The sequence below is a fragment of the Phocoena phocoena genome, chromosome 9, assembly GCF_963924675.1.
Source record: "Phocoena phocoena chromosome 9, mPhoPho1.1, whole genome shotgun sequence".
Classification (NCBI taxonomy): Eukaryota; Metazoa; Chordata; class Mammalia; order Artiodactyla; family Phocoenidae; genus Phocoena; species Phocoena phocoena.
In genome coordinates, this window is record NC_089227.1 from 32928450 (window position 1) to 32947603 (window position 19154).

At 47.2% G+C, this 19154-nt stretch overlaps 1 protein-coding gene across 1 annotated transcript; it reads left to right on the top strand.

The window, feature by feature from the left end:
- The first annotated feature begins 12234 nt into the window (after nucleotides 1–12234).
- Nucleotides 12235–14741, top strand: SP8 (Sp8 transcription factor). Its single transcript, XM_065884136.1, has 2 exons — nucleotides 12235–12255; nucleotides 13242–14741. Exons 1-2 carry the CDS (start codon nucleotides 12235–12237, stop codon nucleotides 14739–14741), a joined length of 1521 nt encoding a protein of 506 aa, XP_065740208.1.
- The last annotated feature ends 4413 nt before the right edge of the window (nucleotides 14742–19154 follow it).

The following is a 19154-nucleotide window of genomic DNA, read 5'->3' on the forward strand; positions in this document are numbered from 1 at the left end:
AATGTGGCTTTTTAAAAAAGTTTCTTTCCAATATCTTTTCTGCTTACCTAGTTCTTGTGCCCTGTTTTAACACTTTTAGGTCCCTCAGTAAAATATAAAACAAAAATATGGAGAATATAGGACAGAAAAAAATCAAAAATTTATAAAGAAAAGCAGACAGGAGATTGTCTTTATACCAAAAGGGAATTACTTGATTCCCTTTTGAATTTGTGCTGGAGCGGCAGGACCCATCTCTCTGGTTCAGGCTTTCAGTGTGGGGAAATGACCAACTGAACTATGGCGTTCACATCTATGCAGCCTCACTTTCTCAAGCACCACTGGCGCTAGGATTACACTGCAGCATTTGGTCAGTCTCAAATTTAGAGCTTCTGGCAAGAAAATCCCATTCATACTCGATATACAGCTTACCTTCAGGAGGTAAGACTGCCTTGGCAGTGAGAACACAAGCAGTGCATTTGGCAATCCCTGTGGAAGATCCTCTCCCCACTTCTACGGGAAGAGTGGTGAGGAAGGAATGGTGTAGCAGTGATTCTCAAGTGCGGTACCCGAATCTGCAGCTCAGCATCACGTGGGAACTACTTGGAAATGCAAATTAGCCGTCCCCACCCCAGACCTACTTAAGCAGAAGCTCTGGCGATGGGGCCCAGCAATCTGCGTTTAACTAGCCCTTTGGGTGATTCTGATGTATTATCGCTGACAGAGAAACGAGAATATAAATTTTCCAAAGGAGCTTTTACATCCAGTCGGGTCAAAACCTGGAGGAGGAGACGAGGGGAGCAGGAGGTTCAACCACCTCCCGGGTGGGATGGGTCCCAGGCCCCCTGACCTGTCCGCGACCCCCTCCCACACCCCTGCGGCCCCAGCGGCGGGGGGTGGGCACCCCGCCCCGGCCTCACCGCCCACCTCTCTCCGCCCCCAGGCCGCGCCGGCCGCCCAGCAGGAGTCAGGTCGACGGCCAGGGCGCGGCGGGCCCCTCCCGCGGCCGCGCGTGCCGGCCGCAACCCCCTTCCGCCCGGCCTGCCCCTTTGTCCGCCCCGAGGGCGGCACCTTCCCGCCCGCGGGGTGTGCGAACTCTCGGGGGGTGGGAGAGGAGGAGGGACCGGGGAGGGAAAGAGGAGGAGCGGGGCGGGCGGCTGAGTGCCGGGGTAGGGAGCCGCCGCCTCACACCCGACTCCCGTCCCGTCCGGCCCGCGGAAAGAGGCTTCTGTGGACGGCCCGGGAGTCCCCGCGAAATGACCGCCGCGGGGCGGGATGGTGCCTCCCCCTTGGCGGGAGCCGACACATCCTTCCAGGCCGGGGAGCCGCGGAGGCCGGCGGCGTCCGAGCCGGACCGAGCGCGGAGCCGGCGGCGGCGCTCGGCGGGAGAGCGCGGCTAAGCGGAGGGGAGGGCCGGAGGGTGGGGCGGGGCGGGGCCGGGCCGCGGCGAAACCCTGCGCCCGCGCCTCCGCCTCCCGCTTCGGCTGCCGCCGCAGCCCGGACCGCGCGGGCGGGCGGGGACGCGTGTGCCCCCCGGCGGGCGGCCTGCGCCCGGGGCCAGAAGGTGCGAGGCGGCGCGGGCCTGCGCGCTAGGCCGGCACTGGCTGGCGCGCGGGTCCCGGGACGGGCGGCAAACGCGGTGGGGGCGGGGGCGAGGGGAGAAAAGAAGGGGGAGTGCAGATTCTGTGACTGCTGGGTGCCGGTCAGTCAGAGCTCCCGGCTCCAGGCTCCGGAAGGCTGCCGGGAAGCCCGACGACCCCTCGTTTGCAAGGTCTTCTTGACCGCCTCCCAGACAACCGTCGCTCATTTTTTCCCCACTGCGACGAGTGGGGAAAGTTGTCCACTACTCACCTTTTATCCTAGAGTCCCCAAGGACGGGATACTAAGCTGACTTCTTGGGGAGCTTCAGCTGCGGAAAAACGCTGGGCGGTTGCCACCTTTGCAGGCGGATGTGAGGGGGAGCGTTTCCTCCTAATCCCCCTACCCCACCCCTCGGCTACAGTCTTGGGTTTTTCCTTGCCTGTCTCCCGAACCCTTAGATGGCCACAGCACAGAGAAGGGACATGAAACCAAAAGTACCCTCTGGAGGGCAAAACACCCCGGGGATACGTGCAAGAGCGGGAGCACCTCTGCGGTTGCCCGGACAATTAATCGCGGGAACGCAGGGATCTTCGCGGCTTCCTGTGGCTACGGCGGCCTCCGCGAGTCTTGCCCCTGCGCAAAGCGTGGTGGCTGGCGACGCATTACGTGATATCCGCGAGGTTCTCCCCTCCAGCTGAGTTATGAACTTGCACAGATCAGGCCTTTTTAAAGTCAACAATTAAAGCTGACTTTAATTTCCTCCCGCAGATTTCTAAACCTACAATTTTCCTACTTATTTCTGACCGTTCTGGAATTTCTGTTCTTAAATCTTAGGTACCTAAGGGGAAGGAAATTCGAATCACCGAAGCTTACGAGAAAGAACAGTTTTGGTCAATACTCAGCTGGTCAATCAACAGCAAATCGCCTAATAAAACAAGTTGTGCATATCTGTCTAAGGTTTATTTTGAAACTTTATGTATATCAATTGGCCTATTTTCAGTTCAATCTGCTAAAATCTGTTGAAACACTGAAATTGAGCAAAACACTCTTTTTAATGCCATAATACCAGTCAAAATCGATAGTGCGGGTGTCTTTTAGCAACAACAAACAATGCTTCTTTTGCTTTGACTTTGGCTTTTATTAGTTTGCTACAAGAGTTCCAATTGGTAAGTATGCCAGAATTGCAGAAATCAGTTTTGTCTGCCTTTTGTTCTCTGAAGCTTCTTCTTGAACCAGAGCAGAAAAAGTTTTGAAGTGGATTCCTTAGTTCTTCCAACATTTTTATACAGAAAGTTTCAAATAAACTGACCTTGGACAGTACTAGTCAATCGTTTCAATTTGCAGCAACTGTTTTTTCCAGCTTCACGGTGGTGAGGCTGAGGTGAGGCGGGGGTTATGCCTCTGTTAGGATAGGTGTCATCTTAAAAAAACTACTTGAAGTACCACCTACAGAAAAATGAGAACGTTCTGCCGTTAATAGCTGCCCTTTTGAAGGTAATGGCCATTCCATTTCAGGGCTGTAAATGTAGAGTGTAGACTCCAAAGTAGTGGGCTTTGGTCCTTCCAATGTTTGCTCTCTTCAGTGTTGATCAAAGAGCTATGTGTTTGCCTTATGAGGCCCCTTTGGAAAATGTTTTTAGAGCAATTACAGACATGACAATAATTAGTTCAGCTTATTTATCTCACCTTAAGAAACTGCAAAAAATTTGAGAAAGCTATTGTGGGTTAAGTGCAGACATTTCAAGAAGAAGAAGTTGGAACCTCACTCTCCCACTCTCTAAACCCTGCAGTCCTGGTCTTGTTTTGAATTAAAATGGGGCAGCAGCCCTCCTTGGTGGCCAGCAGGGTCCTTGTTATTTAAGAGAGAGAATCTTCACAGCGACGTTGGGGGAGGGGTGGTGCTAAGTGTTAGGGAGAAACCGATCTGCAAAATGCAATTCCGTGAGTCGGTTACGTTCCGGTGAGGCGATTGTGGAAAATTGCGTTCTCAGTATCTGAGCAAACTATTACTTTTCCAGAATCCATAAGCAAGAATCAAGATTTTATTTCCTCTTGAAAAGTAACCTCTGCTGAGTACAGAAGTCGTTACTTGTCAAGCCTTCAATGAAAACGTGCCCCCTCCTTTAGTCGAGATGGGCGTTTCTGTCTGGATTTGGAAGGGGGACCGCGCGGGTAAGGTAGACGCCCTTGAACTCAAGTGTTTAGCGCATCATGTCACGAATTTCCTAGAATTGCTGTAGATATTTTATTTCCAACACCTTCTAGAGTGGGGGCGGTATCTGCTAAGTGGGTCCCCCTCTCTGTAGGCTTGTATCCATCCTTCCCGCTAACCCTGCAGCCCTGAGCTCCTGGAAATGAGCCTGAGGTGGCTAGCGCCTGTCTGAAGAGGGAGGAGGACTGCATAGACGTGATGCCGTAAGCAGCAGTAACCCAATTTGTAGGCTGCGTTGACGAAATTAATCACCGAGGTTCCTTCCGTTTCCATCTAGAACTCTCCAGTCACAAGCCAAACCGTCTCTGTCTTCTCAGAAGGAGGACACTGGGCATGTGAGGCTGTTCGGGCCAAGACCACTGGGAAGTCCTGCAAAAATTCACTGAAAACAGGCATGAAAGATGCTCACACATGACCTGGGCGATGCGTAGGGAGGAGCGGGGTATGGGGGTGTGGCGGCGCTAACCCTAATCCACTAGGGTCTGCGGGGGCGGGACTCACCCCGACGGCTGTGCGGGACCAAGCTACTCCAGGGTTCACAAGACACCCTTTGCAGTGACCAGTGCAGACGTCCAGTTCGATTACCACGGAAGCTCTGCAGGCCGATTCAACTTGACCCAAACGTATGACCCATCTCTTTCACAAGGGAAAGAGGGACCCGTGACTCCCTTCACTTTGGCGGCACTGGAACGCATAGAGCTGTGAGCAACAGCTTGTGTGTGTGTGTGTGTGTGTGTGTGTGTGTGTGTGTGTGTGTGTAGCTGTTGGCGCACATATTCGATTTCCAAACATCTTTGAATCTGTTTTCTCCTTTGTGACTTACAAACCCAGTAAATTCCAAAGAGCTTGATGGTGTTATCAGACACCTAAATGCACGGTCAGCTTTCCTCCAAAATTGGGTTTTCTGTTTACTCTTTAAAAATCTTTTAGAAATTTGTGAACTCACCATATGAATCCCCCTATAGGAATCACTCAGTCAAGAGAAATGAGTTATATATATAAAATGACTGAGGTAGATTTTTAAATAAAAAGTTAAAGTGAGGCACACAAAAAATATTCCAATATACTGTACAACCTCATTCGGAAAAGCAGATATCTTTCACGTCCCCACAAGCATTCTTTGCCCTAGTGTCCTCAGAGTGACTTCTGATATCCCCACTTCTTCAAAAAAAAAAAAAAAAGTTAGAGAAAGCCTGTACCCAAGTTTTGGGTGGGATTCAATATACTAAGCAAAATATGCTCAACAGATGATAGTAGAGATGAAGCCAGAAAACAACTCCAGCTATTTAAACTGCCAAATGAGACATAAAGCTGCATTGTAAAAATCATCTGGAAAACAGGTTTTCCCATTGAAGTCGCTATGTGTTAATTACTGTGAGCTGGAAGACTGGAGATCGAACGCCTGGAAACCGACTTTCACCCCGCATACGTAAACGGAAAAAGTGCTGAACCGCAGCCAGAGGGCTCCTGCTCGGACTCATTGCCATGCATGCCTGGACATTAATATGTGTTCATGGAGGGCTCGTACAGTACGAGGTGTTATTTCCTTATAAAGAAACACCAGGTCTCGCTTTCCATTCTTCTTACAAAATTATTCGCATTATTTATGCTACATTGAGCGATCTAATTTCTTCGTGATAGTCAGCTAATTGCTCTGGCAGGTAATTAGAAGCGGTTTACAACGCAAAGGGCTTTTGCATTGCCCCTCGGATTATTAAGTTGCGCTGTAAATTATACCATATTTGCTGGGGAAAAATTCTTTTGAGCAAGTTCTCTTCCTGCGATCCGAGATGAAATCGGCTCCCCACCCCAGCTCCCCCTCATACACACCCCTCCCTAGCCACCCCCACTGCCACCACACCCCCTGCTTTTCCTGGACTCAGAGTCGAATGATTCTAAAGCACGCGATTTTGTTCGTGTTCACTGGGCCGAAATAACGTGGCCATTATGGCCTGAAATGGGCCAGGTTTGAAGCGAGCTTCCTGCGCGCCTGCAATATCCAGCAGGCATGTGGGAAAAGAACGGCTTAAATGGGGACATCTGTTCAGTGCTGCTCATCTTACTCTTACAGCCAGGTCAGGTTAAGAGAATAACCTGTTCGCCACCTTTTTTTTTTTTTTTTTTGTTAATAAGACTATTAGAAAAAAAAGCGAGCACACACACAAACAACACTAATTGAGCTGCCGTAGAAGCAAAGAATCAGACACACAAAGGTAGCAGCTGAGTTACAAGAGGAACTGTAAAAAATAACCATTGGGCTATTTCAGTGAAAATCTACAGGGCTGCGAGGAAAAAAAAGAAAATTGAATCTGTGAGTTCAGAAATGCTCTCTACAAAAATGGTTTTACGTTAAGAGATTTTAAGAACTCAACAAAGACTGGTTTATTTTCAGGTTTTCATTTTCATAAAATTGATCTGAAGGTAAATGTCAATGGAAAAAAATTTTCTTACGCTTTCAAGTACTCTGAGGCCCCAACTTTTTGTTATTGGTGTTTTTTGGTCTGTGTTATCTCTGAGACAAACCCCAAGTGGGGGCATCCTAGTTTGTCCCCTGATTTTAGAAAAGCAAAATGTATCCCCTTTCACAAATATCACCCATTTGTAAACCTTGTACAATGATGTGAACACATGTGCAGTTAAACCTAGAGACCCGGTGCAGCTCCTAGATTATTTGTAATTAAACACAATTCCCAGAGTAACATTTATCTTCCCGAAACTGCGATTGCAATTGTCACCCGTCTGGTGGAGACGACGGGGTAATCTGGGAGCATTACCTCCTCTAGTAACAGAAGAGAATGAAAAGAAATCAATATTGTTGAGGATAAGAATTTAGTAGTTTTTAAGTCTGTGTGTTAGCTGTGAGAAAGTGATGTATAATACCAAAAGAGAAAACAGCCGAAACAAATCCACTCTAGGAAAAAATCAGGGACAAACTTGTCTGAATGTCTAAGCCTCTCTCTTTCTCTCTCCTGCCTTGCACAACAAGAATACACACACACACACACACACACACCACCCCCAAATGAGCAAACTCTCTTTTCCCTACATGTGTTTCCTTCATTTACGTGATGAAAGAGAAATATGAAGTGCTGTAGAATTAATTATCAATTTCATCTGTGGGCTGTCAGGGAGATGAATACGACATATACCATAGAGTACACGTCTGCCTGTAGACCTAGCACACGATCATATCAACATACTATGAGGATATGAACATTATGCATGCATATAACAAATAAGGAATTATGATTTTTCTCCCCTTACTACAGGAAGAAATACCTATTTGGCTAAATATCTTCATATTTTTCCTATCTATGAATTTACCAATACATTCATATAATTGATATACTGGAAAACTCTCCCTTGTCTTTCTGAATATAGGCAATTTGAATGCCCTAGCTAAGGGAATCAAAGGATGTAATACCCTAAGTTAGATGTCTCTTTCAATTAAAATGTCCCTAACTTTTGAATGTTTCGAAGCGTCAGAGAAAAAGAATAAATATTAAGCAGTGTGATGGTGGGAGGGATCGAGTCAATTAAGAAATAATGTGCTTTCTCAAGCAGTCCTATTTATTTAAAAAGAGTCACCAAGGCAAGGCTTTGCATCTAGCCGGAGATCCTATGCAAGTAGATCAAGAGTCACTACTGCTTCGCTGTGGTCAACAAATGCATCCAATTAAGCAGTACCAGGAAAGTAAGGACTCGGCTGTAAACGTGGCCGGATAGTTTGAAACCGAATAGCCTCACTAATAGGGGCTATTGTTCAGTATGGAAGTTCCCATTTTCCAATCAGGAAAATACAGCCCTCTCTGGGCTCTGGCTGACTGATCCCTTCCCACCTACAGCTCAACAATCTGCCACCAGCGAGGGGCTTTTATTACCTCCCTTCCCAGGAAATGTTAGGCAACTTCCTAGTAAAGCTGCCCGAAAGCAGGAATGGACAGCAAAAGGGCACTCCTCAGGAATCCACAGGTCCATGCCTGGCCAGATTTTCTTTTCAGCAGGAAAGAAACTTTGACTAGAGAGCTCCGGGCGAGGAGACACCCCCAACCTGGCCCAGACCGCTCCTCCCCGCAGCCGCCGGCGGCGCTCGGCTCTCTCCCCACCCTACTTCAGGCTTTATTTAATAGCCAACGAGTCCGCGCACGAGGTCCCCGCACAGTGGCCAGGGATTGGGGACTGTCTCCCTATTTGGGGAGAGGCACCCACCAGGGCACCTGGGTCTTCAGCAAGCACTGGCCGGTCAGCTTCCAGAGCTTGCGCGTCCCTGCCAACGCTCAGGAAAGCCAGATGCGAAGAGCCCGGTTTAAACGTACCCAGCAGAGACAGGCGCCTATATAGTTCATGTGTACTTTGTTTTTTTTCCTATTAGGCTTTTTCAGCGCTGTGTATTTACCAGACCACACTTAATACGTTCAAAACCTTATTTGGTGTAGATGTGTGGCCGGACACTTGAAAGCCTGGATAACTTTGATGTTTTCAACTATAAATCCCCACTTGTACTTAATGGTTACAAATGGTTTTATTTACTTGTCGTTCTATCTACACATTTTAATCTATTTAACCAAACAGCAGAGGCATATTTCATTCCCCACTCCCCGAAAAGGAAAAGCAGGGATCGAGGCCTCTAATTTTTTTTGGACCTTCCATTTCTTTGGTTGTGAAAGCGTAAGAGCTCCAGATTGGAGCATTGATTAGTCTTCAAACCCGGCTGCAAAAAGGCTCCCCTTCTCCACTCCATCTAAGGAGATGTTGATGTATATTGTAGCTGCAAGGTGTTAGATATACTTGAGCAAGTTGTTCCCAGGATGTAAATTAGGTCCCAAAAGCTGTTGTCCAAATCGAAGAAACAGAGAAATTAATCTGGGAGACTATCCATCATCACCGGTAATAAAGAGAGCGACATGGATGAGACAGATGATATGATTAAGGGGCTGTGGTCGTTTTAATTAACTTTTTGCTGTCCTGTAATGATCAAACTGGTCACCAGACCCGGTCAATAAGCATGTTAATATCAAACAAATAAAACCAGGGATGATTAAAAACCTCCTGGTTTATTAAATTTGAAATTCAAATGAAATTTATGCTGCAGATGCATACAGAATGCTAATAGATTTTAGCTTTATTGAAAGTGGATCTCACAGGTTTGCAAGAAACAGCAGAATATCCATCTACCCCCTCTCCCTGCCAGCACTTAAACTTCATATGGGGTGGGGAAACTTTTAATTAATGTTAGAAAGGCTGCACTTCCTGTCTTTCTTCCCCTTCCAAACCTCCATATTATTATGGTATAATACTCAAGAGCAGTGATCAATATCACCAAAGGTAAACTGAACTGGATGTGCCATGAAATGCTTTGCTGGACAGGCTCTATCTACAATGGATTACAGATGTTCCCTCCTGTGGGCGATTCAAAAATAATAGAGTCACTTCTGCAAAGTGGAGAAAGAGCTGCTATTAAGACCAGTTTCACTGAAACCAGAAGCAAGATTATTGTTTTAATTTTTGGTCAATTATATAATTCTCTTTGTCTTGCCTTTTAAATTCTGCTGTCTTATGCCTTATGACAAACACTAACCACTTCTTTTGGGGTGGGGGGGGTAGGATGAGAAAAAACCTTTGACACTACTACTATAAAATAAACACCTAACTTAAAAATGGGAAAAAATGGAATACACATATACATGAAAACATAAATATATTATTCCATAATGAAGAAAGATGCACGTGCAAACCTTTGTGAAAATCTGCTGCGAGCCAACCTTACGCAAACTGAGAAATCCAGTGTGTTCATTAAATCCATACCAACACTGTGATGCATTGTTATAGGCAGAATTACATACGATTCTAAAGTGAATTTATATAAATGAAATCTTAGAGGTAGATACTCAAAAGTGTAATCACATGATGCTGAGTTTTTCTAATTCCTAGCATTTTTAAGGAAACAGTGGTTAATGCCTCTGTTTACTCTCAGAATCAGTATTTAACTTTTCAATAGTCCTGCCTCACTTCCTACCAGAGATAGGAGGATAAAAAGATAAAATAAATAACTATTCATAGAAGAGAGTCTTCCCTCAAACCTTTTTTTCCTCCACCTTTGAGGATGATGGTATTGATTAGAATTAAACCCCAAATTTGAACAACTGTATATTAGGTTCTTAAAATGAATATCATTATAGAAGGAGACCAAAGCAATGAAGTTAATTCTCTTTTATTTGTTAAACAGAGTTCCCTCCTTTCCCCCACCCCTTCCTCCTTCTGGGCTGGCCTGTCACGCCTTCTCAACACGCTAAAATCATTCAGAGTGGCTTGCAGGGAGAAACACGACATTTATGGTAAGCGTCAGCCTTCAGAGAAAGAAAGCAGTTCATTAATTTACTTCACACTTACTTCAAAGTATAAGAGTGTACCTTACCCCCTTAATCAATAGATATATATGATATACAGTCAATATCCCAACACTGTTAAAAAGGGGTCAGAAACACACACTCTCATACCACGAACATCAGCCTCAACTCTGCTCCATGAAACAAATGCTACAACCTGACTTTGGAGTTCAGTAAACCCCAGGAGGATTTTTTTTTTTTTGACATCTCCAGAAGCTGTGACGTACTTGAGGAAGGTTCAAAAACAATAATAAAATTAACACGTTTCCCCAGTCAAAACAAAACACTTCTCTCAGCTAGTATCATTTAAATCAACTCCGACTTAAAATTAGATTTCTGGGAGCATTTGCAACTGCTTAAAAATGTGAATTACTTTTTTTAAACATATGAATATTCAATAGGGCTCCAAGGGCTGTGGACTTTTTGTTACACTGGTATGGTGCTTTCTGTAGTTTATGATGTTCCCTTGTGGTGGCAGTGAAATTGTAATTACATTTCTGAAGGCAACTAATAACACAAATGGCAAGCAAGTTCTAAAACCCACCAAATTTGAACTGTCTATTGACATGCATACACACTCACAGATATCTGGCCCAAACGCCATTAGACACAGACGCCTCCATACATGTGGTCCACGATTTGTCAACAGCTTGTTTCTATTCTCAGATAAATAAAACTCAAAGATTTCAATCAAAATCCTGATTTTTTTTCTCAGAAAGAGGCGGCGGGATTTCCTGCGAAAACTCCTAAATACCATAAAATGCTCAATTTCTCACCCCCAGAAAAAACAATACTCTCCCACCCCCTTCTCTATCTAATCCTTTTGTATTGAAATTTACTCATCGCCACGGGACAAACACACCCTCTCCCCTAGAGTGAGACTTGCACTTCCAAAGCCGAATCCCACCTCAGAAGAAAAAAAAAAAGCTACCGCAGCAAAGTAACAACTCTTTGACGCAGGCGCACACAAGCCCTAACTCTCTTAAAAAAATACCCCTCAGCCTCCCTAAATTTCTACCCTTCGGCTGTAGAGCCAGGAAAGGAGAGGAAGGTATTAATACGATTTTCTATTAAAATGTAGTGATAGTATCCATGAAATTAAGGGAGGAAAAAATCACTCAAGGTTTGAGCTACAGGAAACCAGAGGAAGTTGGCGACAGTGATAGCGTTTGTGAATATTTATTTATTCAGCCTCACTCAACTTCGCAGTTTCACTCTTCAAATCACCATGTCTCTCTTTTACGTATGTGCACTTTACTGCACTGTTCCTGTTCTCCACCCCCAGTTCTGTGGCACAGACACACACAAGCACACACGATTCCCCCCTTCTCTCACACATTCACACAGCCTTCGTCTCTCCCACATCAAGCGGACACACACTCATCCACCCTCCCCCTTTTCACACAAACACCCATATTCACACTCCTTCCTCTCCCCCAACACCAAACACACTGAGACACCACTTCCCCCGTCCACGCACACTTTACTGCACTGTCCCTCTTCTCTCCCGAGGTTTGTCACTCACAGTTACACTACACTCACACCCTTCCCCTCAACACTTTACTGGTCCGTCCCTCTTACCCCCCTTTGTCACACATGCAGCTAAACTGTCACTCACAACCCCCTCTCCCTCTCTGCACTGTCCCTCCCCTCCCCCCGTCAACGTTACACTGCTATACTCTTGCTCCCAACCTCCCCCCATCCCATCCCTCAGTCTGCACTGTCTTCTTCTCAGCTTGGTCACACTTGTACACAGTTACACTGTTATACACACACACACAACCGCTTTGCAACACACACACAGTCACCCGCGCCGCTCCCGCTCCAAACACCCCCCCCCACCCCCGCGAGGCGGCCGGCGGCGGCGCCGATGACCTCACGGCGCGCGCGCGGCGCGGCCCGGCGAGGCCGCAGATTGGCTGGCCGCGCCTCCGCGGCACTTCAAAGCCGGAGAGGGAGCTACAATTGTGGTGGAATGGGCGGAACTGATCATTGTATTGCACACCTCTAAAAAAAACACTGCCTCTGATTTATCAATATAAAAAAGATCCTCTGAGAGGAGGAGGGCACTTTTGTGTGATGGCAACTTCACTTCTAGGGGTGAGTCTCAGGATTTTCTCTTGCTGGTTTAATTAGTTTCCTTTTATTGCCGATCGGAGGGGGTTAAAGTCGCCCCGGCCAGGCCACGGGCTATCAGTCTCAATTGAGAGCTTTTTTTCCCCCCTTTAAATACAAGTGAGTTTGGAGAAAAGAAAGGGGGGCAGAGGGGGGCAGAGTCACTTTTTTCAGAGCAGGAAAAGGTTCGAAGGGCATTTAGACAAGCCACCTCGCAGCGCCCGGCCTCTCCCCGCCCGGGAGACGTGCGCCCAGCCCATTTTACGTGCGACGATTTCGAGGGTAAAGAGAGCAAGTTTTTCCGCCTGGGCAAACTGCAGATTTTCCCTCTTCCCCTTAGAAAATTCCGCAGCCCGCCTTGTCTTGCAGGTACGTTGAACCCGTCTCTCTTTCTCTTTTTTACTATTGTAGATTTCTTTTTTTTTTTTTTAAAGAAAATCAGGAACAGCGAGCCAGCCCTATAGTTTGACGTCTTTTGGGCTGGGAGAAACAACCCAGGATGGGTTTCTGGGGACCGGAACAGGATTTTCAAAGCTCTTCTGTGGATTACAGGGGTAGCGCTCTTAAAAGCAATCCAATGGTTTTTCCCCAGGCTTCTCCGCAAAGGAATCTTCCTTCCTCCCCAATCTGGACTTTTTGCTTGCTTGTTTGTTTCGAAGTGCCTGGGGCCTTGTGTGCGTTTTAGCTGAGAATACTTGTCAAACTCTTCTTTAGCATGGCGCTTTGCTCCCGAATCAGACGCCGGCAGCCAAACTTGTCCCCTCCCGTAGAGTAGAAAACAGCCGGGCGCCGGGGCTGTTGGGGGAGCCAGGTGAGTTGGTGGCGCCGCGCCGCAGCGAGAAATGGGGTGCAGTGGGGCGTTTTGGAGGCTACCGGAGGACTAATGCACATTTCCTTCCTCCCTCCCCCACTGGCCCTTTGCCCACCTCCCCTCCCCTCCCCCACCCCTTCTCCTCTCCTCCTTCTCTCAGGAAGAACCGAGGTTGGGATCGACTCCTTTGGCCATGCTTGCTGCTACCTGTAATAAGATCGGCAGCCCCAGCCCGTCTCCCTCCTCCCTCTCGGACAGCTCATCTTCCTTCGGCAAAGGCTTCCACCCCTGGAAACGTTCCTCGTCCTCCTCCTCCGGCAGCTGCAACGTAGTGGGCTCCAGTCTCTCGAGCTTCGGCGTGTCGGGCCCCTCCAGGAACGGCGGCTCGTCCTCGGCCGCGGCGGCTGCCGCGGCGGCTGCGGCTGCGGCTGCGGCCCTGGTGACCGACTCGTTCAGCTGCGGCGGCTCGCCGGGCTCTAGCGCCTTCTCCCTAACCTCCAGCAGTGCTGCCGCCGCTGCCGCGGCAGCCGCCGCCGCCGCCTCGAGCTCTCCCTTCGCAAACGACTACTCGGTGTTTCAGGCCCCTGGCGTGTCGGGGGGCGGCGGCGGCGGGGGCGGCGGCGGCGGCGGCGGCTCCTCCGCGCACTCGCAGGACGGCTCCCACCAGCCAGTGTTCATCTCCAAGGTGCACACCTCTGTGGACGGGCTGCAGGGCATCTACCCGCGCGTGGGCATGGCGCACCCATACGAGTCGTGGTTCAAGCCCTCGCACCCCGGCCTGGGCGCCGCCGGCGACGTGGGCTCGGCCGGCGCCTCCAGCTGGTGGGACGTGGGCGCGGGCTGGATCGACGTGCAGAACCCGAACGGCGCGGCGGCGCTGCCCGGCTCGCTGCACCCCGCCGCCGGGGGGCTCCAAACCTCGCTGCACTCGCCGCTCGGAGGCTACAACTCGGATTACTCAGGCCTGAGCCACTCAGCGTTCAGCAGCGGCGCCTCTTCACACCTGCTCAGCCCCGCCGGGCAGCACCTCATGGACGGCTTCAAGCCGGTGCTGCCCGGCTCCTACCCGGACTCGGCCCCATCGCCGCTGGCCGGAGCTGCGGGCTCCATGCTAAGCGCGGGGCCGTCTGCGCCGCTGGGGGGCTCCCCGCGCTCTTCCGCCCGCCGCTACTCCGGCCGCGCCACCTGCGACTGCCCCAACTGCCAGGAGGCGGAGCGGCTGGGTCCGGCCGGGGCGAGCCTGCGGCGCAAGGGCCTGCACAGCTGCCACATCCCGGGCTGCGGCAAGGTGTACGGCAAGACGTCGCACCTCAAGGCGCACCTGCGCTGGCACACGGGCGAGCGGCCCTTCGTGTGCAACTGGCTCTTCTGCGGCAAGCGCTTCACGCGCTCCGACGAGCTGCAGCGGCACCTGCGGACCCACACCGGCGAGAAGCGCTTCGCCTGCCCTGTCTGCAACAAGCGCTTCATGCGCAGCGACCACCTCAGCAAGCACGTGAAGACGCACAGCGGCGGCGGCGGCGGCTCGGCGGGGTCAGGCAGCGGCGGCAAGAAGGGCAGCGACACCGACAGCGAGCACAGCGCCGCGGGCAGCCCGCCCTGCCACTCTCCGGAGCTGCTGCAGCCCCCCGAGCCTGGGCACCGCAACGGCCTGGAGTGACGCGCACCCCGCCCCTGCCCCTCTCGCCTTCCCCCTCCCACCTTGGTCCGCTTGGGCCCTGTGGGTCCTGGCCTCAGTTCCAGCCTCTCTACAGTGCACCCTGCTCACTCTCTCTGTCTCTTTCTGTCCGTATCCCTCTCTCTTTTAACTCCCTCAGTGACAACTTTGTAAAGGGAATGTGGACATGTAAGTAACACGCGTTGCTCTCCTGGGCCCTGGCTGTCTCTCTCCACCGGGTGACACTGTCGGAGCCCAGTACAGCCCAAGCCAGCGTCTTGCGGGGCCTTTAATTCTGGTCCTCTCCTTCTCGTCCTCCCTCCATCATCCCCAGCTTTGACGGGCACATCTTTTAGAGGAAAGCGGCAACTGGAGGTAGAGCTGGACCGATCCAGTGCCTGGGAGACCGGGGGCCTCCGCACGTGCGGTAACAACTAGGCTGAGCAAGGTTGAGCAGCGCCGTGGGGAGGGCGAGGCAGTAGGCCCACCCATGGCCTCCCCCCGCCCCCCCCCCCCCGGGCTAGCGACTTGGTACCAGAACCTCAGTCTTGGGTGTCTAGGCTGCGGAGCGCCCTGCCCTGCCGCTGCGCGCCGCTGCCTGTCCTGCGCAGAGCCGTCGGGAGCCCATCTGGCGGCACCGAGACCAGAGTTTCCTAGTTTAGCTCTCCGACGTCAGCTCTGCCTCTTTTTCTTTGTTCCCTGGGGTGGAACCGAAGCAAGTTTCAGCTAAGGGCAGTCTTGGTGAATCGATGCAGCAGCCTTCTTTTATCTTTATAACTTTTTTTTTTAGTGAAAAAGAAAAAAAAAAACTAAAGAAAATAAAAAAACAGCATCCTTCCAATTTGGTTTCCCTTCTAGATAGCTTTTCCTCTAGCAGTGAGCAAGTCTTTCTCTCGAAACTTTGCTAATATTGATCCCAAAGTTATTTTGATCGCATTAACTTAACTTATGGGTTGGGGCTGGGGGTGGGGGTGAGGGTAGGTGTCTTTTTCTTATGCAAAAATACCCCTTTCCGGTGAGACCAGATTAACTATCTCCGTGTTTGTCCTTTTCTCTACCTCGTTTTCACCACTCCCGAGCATAATCTCCTTTTTTTTTTTTTTTTTGCTAGTCTAGCCGTCAATTTGTATAGTACCCATTTCTGTAAATTTTTGCAATTCGTTGAAGATTCTTAGGGTTAAACTTTTTTTGTGTGTGTGATTCAAACTTATAAAGAAGTGAAGAAGCTGTCGTTTATTTCAGACGAGGCTGTAGTTTAAATGCCAAAAGGGAAAATAGAAAAAAAAATTGTAAGATATATCTGAACCTAATGGTTTGTACAACTGGAGAATCGTTCTAGATTAGGTATCAATTAACTATAACTCCACCAATGTATGGGTGCGAGGTGCAGTTGTCCAGGAGACGATTTTGTATAGTATTTTTCTTGTACATTACTTCCAGTAAATATTTGAAAATATATTGAAGTAAACTTGATTTTTTTTTTTTGTCACAAGAAAATATTAAGAGTTATTCTTGCAGTTCTGATGAGCTGCAGGTTTATTGAACTCACTTCTGGAGGTGCAGAGCCACAAACGCACTTTCCGGGCCTAGTTTTGCTCGAGTATGAATTTAGATAGGTATCAAACTGTAACTAAGACAATATTTGATAAATGTGGGATGACACTTAATTTAATGGAGCATGTACTTATTTGCATTTGCTGGCAGTTCAGGCATAGTTAAAGTGAGCGTTCACCTATATTTCATAATAACTGGGTCTGCCAAAACCCATGTGTTAAATAAATTGTCCAAGTGAATCTCAACTAATTTTGGCCTTTGTGTATTTCCTAAAGGTAATATTGTTAACTGTTAATAAACACTCCTGACACTACATTTAAATGTTTGCAGATTCTGCAAACTAATTGCTCATTGTAATGTTGAAATAATTTGGATATTTCACATTGAAATGAAAAGCCTTTCTCTGGAACATTTTAGACTTGCATTTTAAATGCATGAAATGTAATTGATTTATTTGTAATATTTTAAATGGTATTAATAAACTCAGATAAAAGACTAGGTCAGTTAATTTGTATTTTTTTTCCTTTTTAAACTATGGACATTTGCATTTATCTTCAGTTAAATGTCTAATTTAAACAAAATATAATCCTGTTTGTGGTAATATTTAAATACTTTGCCTTTAAGATATTACTTAGATGGAATGCTATATTTGGCAAAGCTGTGTTTTCTCTATTTACCAAGATAAAGACTGTAGTGTCTAAGAAATGTAATTAATTATTTACCAGTAGATTTAGCTCCAAGCATCAGAATTTACTGACCTCTTAAAATTTGTACAAAGTCACCAAACAATTTAAAGAAATTTCTCTGTTCTGCTTCTTCTCACTCTCCAGAAGGATTCAGGTTGTTGGCCATTGATTTGCATTTGGTATTTAAAAGGCCATATCTTACACTAGAAGATCAATACATCTAAAATAAAAACATGGGTTTGGGGATAACTTTTGTTGTTAGGGGGTGGAGGAGGTCAGGCTAACAAAAGCTGGTTTTTGGCATTCCATGTCTTAGCTAAAGATTATGTAGAGGTAAATATCAGTAGTAGATTCCTGTTGAAATGAGTTATCTGTTCTTTTAAAGTCTCTAAACAGCCACCAAAGAAAAGGAAGGTTAAACCTTAATCTATCTACTAGGCTACTGTCCATAGGTGTCAATGATGCCAATAAAAAAATATTGTCTTGTTATGTCTAAGTGCATTTAAGCAATGGATGTTCCTTGAGCCATACTTTGAAACATAAAATACTTTAAATGTTGATTGTTGTTTTATCAAACTATTTCACTATTAGATTAATATTATTATTTTGAAACAAACAATAAAAAGTTAGAGTGTTCAGATTCTCATAAGTTTAGCTTCTTTCTTTCTGTTTGCATTCCCCCACCCTAAGTTCAGTCTCGGTGTGCATCTTGAACTAAAAATTTTCCAATGAAATTTATATAGTCTTTATGATCCATAGAAATGGAAGTGAAAATAGAATGCTATAAATACTGTAAATTCAGAAGAAAAAAAACAACTAGGGATAAAATATTTTAGAATAATGCAGTTTGTGCCCAAGTAGCAGAGTGCCTTAATCCTGTTGCCTATGCTGATATTTGAGACTTCCAATCCTATGGTTTTAGGCAAGCAAGTTAGCTCTGATTCTTTGCTCTACTATAGCTCTAAATAATGTTTTTAAAAAGTAAAATAGTCTCCTTCATCACTTTCTTCCTAGGAATCACACACAGAACACAATTTAAGTGTTGCTTCTTTTTTATTGAAAGTTGCAGAGCTGAGGGATTTGGAGAAAACAGTTCTGAACGAGTTAAATGTAGTGGCAGGTAAGCAGAAAGCAGCTTGGTACATTTATAATATCAGTTGTATTATACAGAATCACATTTGATTTACGAAGTGGGTGATGACAAGGAGAGATATTGTCTGGAAGAAGATTTCTTTGGGGTGGATGAACGGGGACAGATTTTTCTGTAGCATAGATGTTCAAACTTTCACTTTCTTCCTTTGGCTCCTCCTCTCTGTTCTACCTTTGGTTTATTTTGTATTGTTGGTTATTGAGCAATATTTCTAGATTCATTTTCTGCAGGGTGGGCAGGGTTCCCTTTTGGGGATGAACATCTTTTTGGAGGATAGAGGATGAAGTGCAAAATTGTGGTTTCTTCCTGCTTTATCTGTGCTAAAGCACCTCTTAACAGTGCCTGCAGGCTCACTCAAATGAAGCCAAAGTCTTGGTCTCACTTTGAACCAAGGGACCAGCTTCCAGTCTTACAGATCAAGGTAGAGTTAAACTAGTTGTTGACCCAGAGGTCAGGCCAGCATATATCAGTCCACCCTCTGGAGACTAGAATAGGACTGCAGCTCAGTCCAGCTTTTCTGTTAACCTGTCTCATTTCTTCCCCAAGCTTGAGTGTTTCTTCCTTATCCTGCTTTTTCCTGTTCTGGTCCAACTTCTTTTTGGATGATGTCTTTTGCTTAGGGACGTGACTGTGATTTGTTAAGGTTGGGCTATCAACAAAAATATTTTAGGCTAAAACTTAATTTAAACAAATGTGATGAGTTTTCCTCATCCCTCTCCTATAACAACTGATATTAGAAAAAGTTCCTGGATGGGTTTGCCCTCCTTCCGCTGTCCTCTTAACTCCAATCTTGGTATAACTTCTCAACTGAGGTTCCCGTGGGGACAGAATGCTGAAATTAAAAAAGACAAGCACGTGATGAGACTGGACTCCTGGGCGGACAGATCGATAATCCTGCCATCAACATTTTCATCTCCCCGTGGATCTTTTGGTTTGATTATTGAATGGAATGTTACAGAAGGCCACTGGAGGAATTTTTTAAACAAATATTTTATTTTAGAGGATTAGCTCAAAGGTCAGATGATC

Excerpts from the sequence above, each read along its gene's own strand:
- SP8 (XM_065884136.1), top strand. The coding sequence starts at position 12,235 with ATGGCAACTTCACTTCTAGGG. Across the intron at positions 12,256-13,241 it reads TGGCAACTTCACTTCTAGGG|GAAGAACCGAGGTTGGGATC; the intron begins GTGAGTCTCAGG and ends TCCTTCTCTCAG.